The 14,629-nt window shown below is 40.3% G+C and overlaps 1 protein-coding gene and 1 non-coding gene across 7 annotated transcripts in view; both read right to left on the bottom strand.

Moving 5' to 3' along the window:
* Positions 1-8,062, bottom strand: part of ZFR (zinc finger RNA binding protein) — a 34,906-nt gene extending 26,844 nt beyond the window's left edge. For 5 of the 6 annotated variants that reach the window (XR_014939158.1, XR_014939159.1, XM_015848314.2 and 2 more), the window contains exons 1-2: positions 7,919-8,062; positions 7,585-7,669 (exon numbers count right to left, since the gene is read on the bottom strand). Coding sequence is in view for 4 of the 6 variants with exons in the window: in XM_015848314.2 (XP_015703800.1) it covers positions 7,585-7,669; positions 7,919-7,955 (122 nt within the window). In the remaining 2 variants the exon portion in view is untranslated. The remainder of the gene's footprint in view (positions 1-7,584; positions 7,670-7,918) is intronic. The other variant, XM_015848316.3, reaches the window with a different exon arrangement.
* Positions 1,323-1,460, bottom strand: LOC116652569 (small nucleolar RNA SNORA66). Its single transcript, XR_004305729.2, has one exon. It is a non-coding gene; the product is annotated as a small nucleolar RNA SNORA66 (small nucleolar RNA).
* Positions 8,063-14,629: the final 6,567 nt, after the last annotated feature.

Below are 14,629 nucleotides of genomic sequence, written 5' to 3'. Positions count from 1 at the left end.
GATCTCCACAGCACTATTAAAAGATAATGAAAACCCCATTTCATGTCTATCAAGAGACAGTACCTCCTACTTTAAAGAAAACAGAAATATGCTATCTCACTTAGAACGTGCTCAGAAAATGGGAACTGCAGTGCAGTTCCACTCAAAACCAAAAGGAACAAAATGCCACAGCATCTATTCCAGAAGCCCACAGTATTCTTCCTAACATAACTACCAGAAATAAAGCACCTTTTTGCTGTAAATATAGATTTTGCTATAGACATTTCCTTAACTCCCTTGAATTTAGTAATTAAAAAGAAGTAAAACTGTAATCTAATTACAGCAGAGCAAATTAACATATTAAGAAGCCATTCTTATGGCAGAAACACACAGAAAAAAATTTATTACTATTGGACTTCCCTATCTGGACTCTACCTTCTTTCCACTGCCAGCCCCTGATATTTCATTGCTTGACTCACTTGCCCACTTTGGTGTAGCTCCTAACACAGCTTGCAGCAATTCCTCCTGCTTGACATACACAGGTAGTGTCTTTGTTTCATCAATTCAGGTTAAAAAAAATCAGACTCCACCAGAAACCTCAGGAAGACTATTTTATGATGGCAAAAGTGAATGATAATCTATAACATTAGGTAGCATTATCTATTTAATTAACAGCCAAGAAACGCTAAGCGTTCATGTGCTAAGGTAATTACAATTCACAGTGTCATGTGAATCTAATAAAAACATACAGCATTGAGAGCGCAGACATTCTTTAACTTGTACAGCACCTGAACTCTTCATCAATCCAACGCTGTCAACAAGGAAAAGTCTTGCTTCATCCTATCTTCAATCCCTACCCTGCCATTCTATTCCATCCCTTGTGTTAGTTCTGCCACTTGTCAAGCCACTGATTTATTGCATTCATCTTGCAGAATGCTACCAGATTATTTTTTTTCTGGACTCATTTTTTAACACGGAAGAACTGTCAGAAAAATTGGAGCTTAGAGAACAGTATGCCTGCCAGAACACATGAGGTATATACATGGATGCAAGGAAAAAAATGGGAAAAAGGGAAAGAAGAGAAGTCTCTCCCAAAACTATTAAGTACTTAAGATTCATGCTCAGTTTACTATTACAAAATACATTAAGGTGTTTACAACACACTGTTATGTAACATTATCAGACAGTTTATAAAAAAAAATGCTTATTTTCCTCAGAAAGTATATTATTAAAGCTTCCCTGAGTTTCCAGTACCCAACATGGTGAAGGGATTGTGATTGCTCTAAACAGAAGCATTAACATTCTGCCCAGTTCCACCTCTTTGTTATTGTTGTAACAAGTTTCCTTATCATGGTATAGAATTAACAGCCCCAATAATTTGATTTCTAAGGCTAATAACAGTTCTATTACCATGTTTACTTTAGCAAACCTGTTCCCCTCGCTCCTGCAACATCATGCAGAGCTAGTGATCGAGTTTGCAAGACTGGAAGAAAAAAACACTCTTTCTTTAAAAGAACCACTCATTGCAGTACATGGCATCATCTTTTCCAAATTCATGACGTTTCTTTTTCACTTGGAGTTCTCACTAAGAATCTTCTAACATTAAGATGATCAGACACTTCTACATAATTAATTTCTGCCAAATGATTTTTGTGCTGTTTGACCTTCAACTCAGCAGAGGTTTTTATCCCTGCTCAGTGACAAATGTGTCGTTGCACTTGCTGAGAGCAACCCACTTCCTCACAGACTTTTCTGCCAGATCCCATACTCCAAGAATGGAGATTGCAAGGCTACTCTAAGCAATCTGTTACATAGTCTGAGCACCTTCAGTGTGAAGACCATTGTCCTTAGTTTATAAATTTTCAGTTTAAACAGCAGAAGAGTTCAACACCTACTTAAAGTAAACCCACCTTGTGACCACTCAATCCAAAGTAATTTCATACAGCTCTTACAATTTTATAATTTACTATCAGAACAAAATCAGAATAAACACCACTCTGTGACTTAAGTTACTAGGGAAGGACTTGGCAGCTTCAAACTGTACTCTTGCTGTATTAACCTAATAACTCCTCAAAGAAAGATTTCCATTTGGAAGCTATACATTTGGATCACACTAACTTATTTTATGATCACAATACCAACAGAGCTATTCCACCAAGCTCACTTCAGTTTCTCTTTTCCAAGAACACACAGTCTTTAGTTCAGATTTCTATTCCACTGTATTTTCACTATCCCAGTCATGTCCAGTTCATAGTTTAAATGTTGCACTGATGTATTCTACCCAATGTTCTGTATACATTTCAGTCAATTAAAGTTCATTTTCAGCATCTTAACTAATTTACTCTTTCTGTACCTGCCCCAAACTGCCACCACACATATTTCTATTTCCTTATTGGGGAAGCTATTCCAGTTTTATTCAGAATATGGGTGTCAACTCTGTGCATTTTGACTGAAAATATGGAAGTAATGTATTTGCGCCAACTAAAAATGAAATTGCAAATATTAAAAAAAAAAAAAAGCTTTTTTTTTTCTTGAAATCTTGGAACCTATTCTCAAACTCATTTATCAAACAGAAAGTGTGTATACTTTTTAGTGCTGACAGAAGCATGTTTAGCCAATGTACCAAAATGCATAAAACTAGCACCCACATGTGCATACCAGTTGGTTGGAACACGTGCTGTGGGCATGAGATGGAGTCAGCATTGCACTCTCCACTCCACAGTTCTGTTGCCACCTACTCAGTTCACATTGAAATTGTGTGCAACCAATTCATGAAAAATATTGCTAAAAAAATCACAGTAATGGTAGAAGTTTACAGTTTTGCGGGGCCATGCCACTGGTTGTTGGGAGGTGCAGACAGCCCATGGATTGGACATGCTGAGTTTAGAGCACCAAACACCGAATACTCTTCTTACAGAAAGGACATCCCTCCATTTTCAGTTTTAGCCTTCTAAAGAGCAGCATGCCGATACAGATTTAAGGCCAGGGCTAAAACCAATTTTGTCTCTACTCAAATTATAAGCTTTCTCAGAAATGTCAATTTTTAAACTATATTTCTAGGAAACTTATTTTTTCATATAAAGAATACATTTTTCAGGATAGCTCCATGTAACAGTTACACTACTCATAAATTTTAATCTAGAAATATATTGAAACAAAACAGTTAAGCCTTCTTTCTTGAATTCTAGCTTCCATGAATGTTTGAGAATTAGGGAACTCACTTATTGAGACCCAACTGCATTTTTTCTCAAGGTTCGACTGACTACTGCATTACTAGCAGAACAGCAAAGCTCTGTCTAAAAATACAGTTCTGCTTTTTTTTTTTTTTTCAGAGACTGTTAAGATTGAAATAAATATGACCTAAATCTACAAAAACTGAAATATGCATTACAACCTACTGCTTCTTCACAGAAACAGATAAGGAGAGACTACTAAGTAACTGGTCAGATGAAGCTGCAGATCTGTGAATGAAATTTGGGCTGAAATAATAATAACACTTGTAATAGTAGTAAGATTCTTTTCTCCTGAACGCACTTAATAATAAACATCATAATATGGTGAAATAAAATGTACCAGTATTTTGCATTTTGTGAGGTTCTACCACTGAATATAAGCATACAAGTTTGATGAAGTCTGAATAAAATTATTTAGAACCTTAATAAAAAATATTACTTCCTATTATAATAATTCCGTGAACAGAATATTGATTGTAACACAATTCACTATGAACCCAAAGGGAGGCCTTTAGCGATGCACATACACAGTGCTCTTGAATCCCATTGAATTTTCGCAGCTCTTGGTAGTGCATTCTACAGTCTAATTACACCTTGTCTGAAAAGTACAGTTCCTTAAAGCAACTGTTATTTTCCCTCCCTCTTCCTTGTTTCTAAAATCATTCTTGTATTATTCCACCACATTCCAAAAGTAACGGCTGCTACTAGTAGCTAAATAATAGACTATCAATAACTCATCTCAAAGACACTCATTTTTTCATCACGCTTCCCGTTTAATTAATCTTCACATTTATTCTTGCTACTTGTTTTAAAACCAATCAAATCTGGCAGCTCTCCTCACATCACACCATAACTGCTGTGTCTAAACCAGTGATGCAATACATGCTCTGTGTCTACCACCCTGTTCTCCATTGCACACAATGTACTGCTCATTGCCTACAGAGTCTTCCTTCCATTATCGAAACATTGTGGCTATTCGAGAGCCTTCTTAAAGCCATATTCACCATGATAGTACAAAACAGAAAGAACGAGATAAAACATCTGCCTGAAAAACTAGTAATGACTAACATCTTCCCTGTCATTTAAAAAAAAAAGCTAAAACAGGCAAGTAGTGCTTTAGGGGAAAGAAACTTCAACAGCATGGAAAACTGTATTCCATTCTTCAGACATCCTTTATTTCCTGACTTCAGCCACCGCTTTGTTCTTTTTAAGTACCAACAATGTAACCACACTATTCTTGTATTTAACCAGCAGACAAAATTTCACTTATCATGTAACATTCCAGAGTTAAGCCTAAACCATCAAACCATTCTGAGGCTACAACTAAAAAGGACTTAACCATACCAATAACAGAAAGCTTTCCCCAAGAGTTTGGTTCTTACACACACGATCCTGATGCAAATTTAAACAAGTTGGCAGACTTCCCTTTCAGAAACAACAAAGGCTCCTCTGATTACAGAGGCACCTTGCCCACCCCCATCTACCAGCACCTCAGACTCCCTGTCACTACCATTATATGGCCTGCACTACCAAACCCAGAGCTTCTTTAGTGCCTTCCTGTTGTTGGCATATCTCATCTGAGAGCAGCATGTCACGGGTCTGCATAAGCACCAGTACCTTATTAGAGGTTTATCATGCATATTTCATAAGCTAAAACAGCATCTTTAGAATGGCACTTAAGACTGGCATAGACTGAGCAAAAGAGTAACAGTAACCATGCAGGTTGATCATACCAAGAAGTCACTTTTACTTTAAAAAAATAAATAAATAAATAAAAAACATATTCTTTTTAAGATGTGACACAACTCAAAGCAGAGTCACAGAAAGCAGAGTTGGGAGTTTTTACTCTGTGATGTACGTATATTCATCATGAGACAAAATTACATAAATTGTTCCAAACGGAATACTTCCTATTTATTTCTTCAGAAACTGTAGCAGATACAAGTAGCACAGCATTGCAATCCTGGCATTATGGCTAACAATACTGAATTGATAACACTTGCGGGCAACTTAATGTAAATAAATCACTCCTAATTACCCAAGGATTTCCTACCCTAGGACCTGTCTCTTTAGTGCAGGGACATCACTAAATGAAACTTGAGGAGTTACTTTTCTTAACAGAAACCAAAAATGTGAACACAAAACTCATTAGATAGGGCCACTGCAGTTGCAAGGAAAGAAAAGCCCACTTCTCTACCTAAATTCTCAATGCCCTGATCTTCCCATCAATATCCCATCAATCAGCCAACTTCAAAATGAAAGCACAACAACACACTGAATATTTCTTACGTGTGGAATGCAAGTCAGTATTAAGACCTTCATCTCAAACTGAATAGACTCAGTGGCTCAAATGAACTACAGCGTGCACGTATTCACACAAAAGAGGTCTGGTGTAGCCAAATTACACATTTATTTCAAACCTGTAAATAAATGGAATACTGCTGTTGAAATAAGTAGCAGATGAATTTTGCACTGCACACAGGTTTGTAACTTTAGAGCCTAATACAGCAGAAAGTATAAACTGTAATACTCAGATTAATTTCCGGGATCAGTATTTGCATACTTTAATTATTCTCTCATTAAGTCATGATATTATTACTGGCTAGTTCACACAATTCTGAATGAAGCGAGCAGCAGGAAATTTTATGCAGTTACAATATTGAAAGGAACAGGAATGCTTCTAATCCATTATTTATACGTTTAAAGAGCAGTTAGCTCTTTTGCTGCCTTTGATTAAATATAAAGTGAGGTAAGATTTCAAGCATTCTTTATGAAAACCAGGGTTTGTGACAACAAAAGACATCTTAGAGAGCTTGCTGCAGTATTAAGTCTTCCAATTACCTTTCCCTACCACCACCATCTTCCGCTGCAATATACTAGAAAGGAATCTACATTTTGTAGCACTCAGTAAACCAGCTATTAATGATCTGCTTTGTGATAATTAATTCCCCTTGCAGATCTTTTAAGCACCTCCTGTGTTTTCTGCTCAAAATATTAAATCCTTATGAAGGGACTGCCTTAACACTGACCGCTGTCTCCCTTAACTTTCAAGATGGTATGGATCTCAGAGTTCATTGTTCACTTACAGACCATTTGTTTTCTTATCCAAAAAGATCCTCTATGCTATTTAAAAACCCCTTCACATTTCATGTGGACTTAGTTTCAAGTTTCACTATAACTGTCAAGTAGCACATAAACACATTGCAAGCACCCCATCTTAGAAGAACAAGAAGATACGCTGAATTTAATCCCCTTCCTTTAAATATTCAACATTGGAAGTAAATAAAAATGAAAGTATGCTATGTCTGCTTCCAGGAAAGAATAGCTGTATGTCCTTAAGAGTCACTGCAAGACCTCCATAAAACTCTACTCTCCTGAAAGCACATCAGCTTCCTACCAGCAACACGTACTTGCATTTGCTTCTAGTAACTTCTCATGCATTTGCTTAATTCTTATGTTTTTTGAAAGGTTTTTTTTTTATTATTTTAATTTTTTATTTCCCTTCATCAACCAAGACTTAAGAGTCAAGGCAGATTTATGAAACAGCTAACATGGATTTAAACACAGGCTTTAGGTTGCTACTTCAATACAAGTCAAAAACATAAATGCTTCCGCTTATATCCGCTTTTCCTTCCCCCCTCAAATCAAATAAGCTGATATCAGAAATAGAGATGATAGATGCTACCGATTACTACTTTGTTTTTTACACTCTGATACGTAATCTCTGATGAACAAAAATACCGATGTTTATGGGAGTGCCTCTGAACAAGAGGTACAGTTTCAAGTCCCTGAGCTCCACTGTAAAACCTCTCCTGGTCTTAGATAAGGCCAAGAAAGGTAATCTTTTTGAAAGATGATAAGGTGAAGGAACAGATGAAGGTACCTTCTCTGTTTTTTTAGACAGAACGTTCTTTATAACAGAATACTATAGGAAAATGAGACCCCCCCCCCCCCCCTCCGTATTTTCTGTCGTTCCAGCTACTCCCTCATCCACCCACTCTCCCACAGGTTGGGCTGGCGTAATTTTAACCTACATTAACGAGGACTGCACCCTCCCACGCTGACAGAGCTGGTGGGGAAAGACCTGGGGCTCGAGCCCTACCCTCCATGGGGCTGAAGGAAGAGAAGGGCCCGGGCTGCAGGCGCAACACGCCGGTGCCGGCTTAAAGTGGCCATTTTAATTGAAGGCCCCGGGACGTGATGCTGCTCCCCCCGCCCTCGGGGCCCAGCCCGAGGACACGGGAGTGTCCACACTCGGGTCCCGGGGAGGGGTGGGGGCAGGTGAGGAGCCGGCACGCAGCCCCAGGGGGCGGGGAGGTCCAGAACTCGGGCTGCGGGCCCGGGCGGAGCGGGGCGGGGTCGCGGCGGTTACCTATATTGAGCAGCAGCACCGCTATGGGTGAATCCAAAGTAGTTGCCGGTGGCCATTTTGGCATCTTCTCCCAGCCGGCTGGGCACTGCGGCGGCGGTAACGAAGAGGAGGCGGCGGTCGGGGCCATGACAGGAGGCCCGGCAGGAGGAGGGAGGGAGGGAGGCGGGGGTTGGAAAGAAGGGGACGCGGACACACAGACAGGGGACACACAGACAGCGCCAGGTCAGACGGGCGCCTCCAGACCGCCATCCCCCACAGCTCCCAGCCCTCCTCCCCCCACAACAACCCACCGCCCCACAGCCGCCCCCTGCCCGCCCGGAGCGCAGTTACTCACCATAGGTGAACGAAACTACCGGGCATATGGGAATCATGAGTCCGAGCTGGCGGCAGCGACGGCGGCGGCTGAACTCTCAACTCTCACCCCCCCCCTCCCACCACCTCCTCCTCCTCCTCCTCCTCCTCACCGCCGCGCTCTCTCCCTTCCCCCCCCTCCCACCCACCTACGGCGACAACGGCGGAGTGCGGCCGAGCCGGCGCCGTGCGCACGCGCGAGATGTGCGCGATGCCGCTGGGAGTTGTAGTCCGCACCGCGCTCACGCCTCCTCCCTCTGCCAGGCCGCAGAGCGCTAGAGCCGCCGCCATGATGCGGTGCGTGTGCGCACGCGCGGGATGTGCAATGCCTCCTGGGAGCCGTAGTCCTCCATCTTGAGGCCGAGGCCTCCACCGCCGCGTTCCTGCCTTCATTATTCGCCCTTTGTGCTTATAAACACTGCGGCCTCACACACGTAATTACAGTTAGAAAAATAAAACCTAATCCTGAACATAAGCACAAGTGTACGTCAGGAGAGGTCTCTATACAGCTGTTCATAGAAGACCTTACAGGACCTGAATTCTAGAATTAGATTCTGAACAGGCTTAGGACTCAGAACTGAGATATATCTACATTTATTGTATTAAAAAAATGTTCATAATTGGGCCACCATTTTGTGTTACTTAGACAAAAAGAAAATAACAATTGTCTTGTTCCACTGCTTTTCAAGTTTTGTCAGCTACAAACCTTTCAGAAAAAAACTCAGTATACAAGACACAATTAATTAAAACTATAAATGTTTATATGCACACTTAGACATTTGCATGCCATTTAAAATTGTATCCTTCCTTCCTTCCTTCCTTCCTTCCTTCCTTCCTTCCTTCCTTCCTTCCTTCCTTCCTTCCTTCCTTCCTTCCTTCCTTCCTTCCTTCCTTCCTTCCTTCCTTCCTTCCTTCCTTCCTTCCTTCCTTCCTTCCTTCCTTCCTTCCTTCCTTCCTTCCTTCCTTCCTTCCTTCCTTCCTTCCTTCCTTCCTTCCTTCCTTCCTTCCTTCCTTCCTTCCTTCCTTCCTTCCTTCCCTCCTTCCTTCCCTCCTTCCTTCCCTCCTTCCCTCCTTCCCTCCTTCCCTCCTTCCCTCCTTCCCTCCTTCCTTCCTTCCTTCCTTCCTTCCTTCCTTCCTTCCTTCCTTCCTTCCTTCCTTCCTTCCTTCCTTCCTTCCTTCCTTCCTTCCTTCCTTCCTTCCTTCCTTCCTTCCTTCCTTCCTTCCTTCCTTCCTTCCTTCCTTCCTTCCTTCCTTCCTTCCTTCCTTCCTTCCTTCCTTCCCTCCTTCCCTCCTTCCCTCCTTCCCTCCTTCCCTCCTTCCCTCCTTCCCTCCTTCCCTCCTTCCCTCCTTCCCTCCTTCCCTCCTTCCTTCCTTCCTTCCTTCCTTCCTTCCTTCCTTCCTTCCTTCCTTCCTTCCTTCCTTCCTTCCTTCCTTCCTTCCTTCCTTCCTTCCTTCCTTCCTTCCTTCCTTCCTTCCTTCCTTCCTTCCTTCCTTCCTTCCTTCCTTCCTTCCTTCCTTCCTTCCTTCCTTCCTTCCTTCCTTCCTTCCTTCCTTCCTTCCTTCCCTCCTTCCTTCCTTCCTTCCCTCCTTCCTTCCCTCCTTCCTTCCTTCCTCCCTCCCTCCCTCCCTCCCTCCTCTGATGAAATTAATTTGGAATATTTAATCTCTTACAAACATTCAGTTTCAAGAGCTGAGGAGCAGCACAGTGTATTTATCCATAATGCAGATTTCTATTTTAGGTTTCATAGCTTCTTTTGTCTAAGTTATTTGTAAGACTCTAGTTCAAATATTCCATCTTTTTTTCTTAAGCCATCTGTATGTTGTGCATCAAATTTCATTTGGCAGCTGGATTCAGTTGCAGTTTCACTAGAAGTGTCAGATTTCCAGACCAATTTTACTCATTGAATCTTTAGTGCATATATCACTTTTGAAAGATTATAATATAATGTAACACTTCATGAGAAGTGATACTTGGAGCAACAGAAAAAAAAACATTCAAGATTTTCTGTATTCTTGAAAACACACACACACACACACAAAAAAACACTGTTATTGTGGAAGTTTTTCTCTAAGCAGTTTCCTAATAAGAACCTGATGCTTCTTGGTGACTTTGTGAGCCATTACATAACATCTATTTATGTTACTACTGGCTCACAGGATCAGATTCATAGCCTGCACTTAAAAAACCTCAGTGAGTTATAAAACAAGATTGCATCTGTCTGTGATGTATATCACATTTGCAGCAAGATGAAACAGTAATACATTTAGAATGCCTCCTTTAGGGCATTCTGAACCCTACCTATTTCTGCATTCTCAGCTGGAAGAAAAATAAATGGAGTGATAAAACGCAAATCATGTGGCAGAAGAAGAAAGGGTAATAAGCTCTAGTAAAACATTATATATAATATATATGTAATATATATGTATATATATTGAACAACCAGTGTCATGAATCCTGCTTTAAGATGCTTCCACCACCGGACTGAAAGAAAAAGCTCTATATCTTCTGTATCTTCTCTTAAACAAAATAAAAGAAAACAGAGGATATATGTTTGGTGGTGGTTGTGGTGGTAGTAGATTGAGGTAAGATTTCTCAGTGGCAGCCTTCCAGTTCATTCAAAACCGAGACCTTTAGCTGGTAGTGTGACCGCCAGAGGGCGGGGCAGATGTAACAGAGGATAAAAGCTTTTCTGTACAACGTATGAGGAACATGACAACAAAAGCTGCACTTTCATTTCTTGAAAAGATTATCTGGTATCTAGAGATCGCGTTGTAAAAGCCCAAAATCTAAGGAGTTTTTGGTATTGGCATAAGGAGTCCCATTCTCACCCGGGAATTATTTAGGATTGCTACACAGAGGTAAGACATTTCATCATCTCAACGAGTTACTTTTAAAATGAAAATATGCTTTTTAAGCGGTGCAGACAAATAGCAAATGTTTGCTATTTGTTAAATTTTGTTTAACCAATTTTGTTAAACGATTAAAGTAAAATAAAAAAAAATCTATTAATGACAGGGTTTAGAAGCTGAACAGTGGCAAGATTAACATACATGGCAGTAAAATAGATTTCTTAAATAATGCATGAAAGTCAGTGGTGTTTATAATACCAATTTCCAGTAGAAAGTAAGTTTTAACAGTGAGTCATAATACAAAGTCGTTCAAATGTTAATGCACACTGAGCCTACATAGGAAATGAGCTATTTACAGTACAGGTGCAAAAATAACAAATTGCCTAATAAATCCCTTCACTTTCTCTTTCCTGACATTTAAAAAAACATGTCTGTGCTTTAAACTAACCATCCCCATCCATTTTTTTTTTCCACCTATTTTTTATACTATTTAGTACTTAATACTAAATGAGCTGTATGTCATTCTGCCTCCCCAAAACTCGTTTCTTACCAACTCTATTATTTGTAACTAGTGGAGTGAACAATCACAGTTAATTGATATGAGATCAGAAGTATAACCTTCTATTTTTCAGCATTCTTTTTTCAAATCTGCATTCTAAAAATCCTATCTGAAGAAAAAGCTAATGCTTACAACATTCTTTTCAGCCAAAGAAATGTGTGATATGAAATGAAGCAATCGGACAGTCACTAGAAGAATTTAAGCCCTTTTAAGGCAGCTACCAAATAAAAGTGTCTGATGAAGGAACAAAGAGATTTAAAAAAAAATAATAGATAAATGCACTGAAAGGGAGCTATACCCATTGGGTGGATAGATGACTCACTTTGAAGGTAATAGGAGGAATTTACCTTGTAAAACTTAGGATTTTTCACCTATGAAATATAGAAAGGGTAATTTACTAAAAAGTGCAAATGGCCACTGAACTTAACACCAGGGTAATTCTCAAACAAACTTGTAATTACAGAAGAGCATAACATGAAATCTCTAGTTACAGCAAACACTCCATCCCCATCACTAAGCTATTGTTTGAGAATTCAGCTATAGAAATAAATTTGGTCCTAACTTCAGAGGAAACGAAAGATGTGGGAGATGTTAACTCATTCAGATCCAGGTGAAAAAAAATCTCTTCCTGTTAAGTCATTTTGATTTATGTCAGTGCTGAGGGAGTTGATTAAAAATGCATAAGAAATTGTTAATTTGAATGTGATGCTCCTAAAACCTCTGCATTCTTTGTGTACCAGGTGCTGATTGTGTATAAGAACACAATGCAGATAGGAATTACAAAGACCTGAACTGCTATTTCTACTCTAATATGAAAGTTGGTACAGGCCTTGAGACTATGTCATAGTCAGAGAATACTTTTTTTTTACATAAATATTACAAATACAGAGTCCATCTCATGTTGAATTTCTTTACTGTTACTATTAACTATTAAATGATCATCTGTTCATCTTCCAAGATTAAATGGCTTGACAGTTTAGATATTTGCACTGTTTACATGCATATGAAATAAATGTGCTTCACTTGTGTTTGAACACACATTTTATATACCAAAGGTCTGCATGGAGAACTGCATATTTCTTCTTTTTATTTTGCATGATATACAATAGCATTATGAAACAGAGAATTTACAAGAATTAGTTACAAGAGCATACCTCTAATTTTTGCTATTAACTTCCAGCTTTTCTGTTAATAAAGTCAAAAGCCTTATTGAGAGCCTATTTATGCTAATTCAGAGTGAAAACTATGCATGCCCCATGAGCCTCTTTCAGCAGCCTCATCCCCCAACCTACTTTTTCTTGAGTATTTAGAAGAATTGTTTAGGACTTTGGACATTATCCTCAGTTGGAACATCCTATAGACCCTGTCTGATGAACAGAAGTCTTTGGAATTTATAGAACCCAACACTTTTGATTTAAGATTTTATTAAGAGGTAACTGCTCTTGAAACCACAGAGGATGCTCACCTACATACAACCTCTGAACCCACATTGGCTTTACCTGGGAAATACATTCGTGCTCCAACAGCACACATCATGCGTATCTATAGCTCACAGGATGTGTGTGGCCCAGGACAGACAGTAATGCATCCCAGAGCTTTCAACATAAAACTTTTAACATTATTGTGAGATTTTTAGCAACATTTTCCAAGAATCAGTTGTTCTTAGCTCGAGCAGGGGCTGCGTTAGTGACAACAGAGCATTGCAGAGAGAAGTGTGCAGTGCTCCACAACTCAGGCCTGCCACGAACACTCAGCGGAATCAAGATCCATGAGTTGCATGTGTCATGTGTGACATCCGGCGATGATCTACATGAGACTGATGAAACAGAGTGGACGTGCACCTCACGACTACATGCCTCCAGTAATATATCAAGTGGGCTACTGCAGGCCTACCAGGTACTAAAAGCAAACCAGGCTGTCATGGGATTATCTCTAGATATAAGTCCATGATAGGAGGGCACAGGCCCCTCCCTTCTTCTCTGCACCCCTCAGAATTTAGATCTGGGTACCCATAGGACAAAATGTAATTGGAAGGTGCAGGTAGGGCCTAAATGTTGTGACCTACTTGCACCTTGGGCTTTCTAGCCCCTCTGGTAATAGCTACATGGCCTACTGATACTGTGGTCAACACTCCAGTCTTCATTGCTAAATGGATCCCCATCATGTCCCTATGGCAGATCTCAACACCCCCGTTGGTGCCAGATATAGTTATGCAGCTGCAGACATCTGGCCAGAAGGTATGGTACAGGAGGCTGGGGCATGCTCCAGTACAAGCTGAAGTGTTGACCCAAGATAGAAATACAGCCTGTATCTTGCCCTGGAGGGCAGGCCTTCCTGGTACCTTTGAATCATTTGCATTACTCCCTGTGAGTCATTGAGCCTCTGGGACCACCAGAAGAAACAAAATGTCCTCAAGGCGTTCCAGTGCTGCCACCAGATCATGTGCAACACTCGGTGATGATCTGCATGGGACTGATGAAATGTAGGGTGGACATGCAGCTCACAACTACATGCCTCCAGTAACATCATCAAGCACTGGCCCATGGAAGAACATGAACTTTCACCATTCACCACTTGTCTTAAATTGTGTCAACATATATCAGGACAGGACATTGTATAAGTGTCACAATGTGTCGGATTTCTGTACTAGCAAAGACTCACCCTTTAGGTAACTCAATCATTGGTTCACACCATGAAAGGGTGGAGTGTATGGGAACTGTTGAATCAGAGCCTGAACCTCTGATTGATCACCTGAGGTGAGCATTGAGTCAGCTGCGGGAGCACAGGTGAAGGCAATTCATCTGTGTGTCCGGAAGAGGTGGAGCCTGGATACAGCCCTCCTAGACCCCATCTAAGGGCTGACTGCAACCAAGAAAGGATCTCTCCTCATGGAGTTTCTTGCAAGCCTACACACTGGTGAGCACTTCTCATTTATCTCTGATAATCTCTTCCAGTGTGATTGTCTTACCAGCCTAACTTCTCTATTATTGTCTACTTATTGACCATACATCTCTCTATATGTAATTGTGTGTAAAATATGGTGATTGCCAATATTTCAGCCTACCTATGCGTGTGTGTACCTGTGAAGATGCATGTTTTTTGTTATGAAAGAAATTTGCAAGCTTTATGATTTTAATTATTAATTAAATGTGTATTTCACCTACATTTATTCACTTTTCCTCAGAACTTGTAAATTTACCATAATACACATTTAGCAGCCGCTTTGTTTTCTTCATGGAAGTAATGTAAGTTAGATACTTTGTGATAAAATCTAAAACACAGATG

The sequence above is a fragment of the Coturnix japonica genome, chromosome Z, assembly GCF_054131305.1.
Source record: "Coturnix japonica strain WE chromosome Z, WE-NBRP24, whole genome shotgun sequence".
Taxonomy (NCBI): domain Eukaryota; kingdom Metazoa; phylum Chordata; class Aves; order Galliformes; family Phasianidae; genus Coturnix; species Coturnix japonica.
This window is presented reverse-complemented; position numbering and strand designations above follow the sequence as displayed.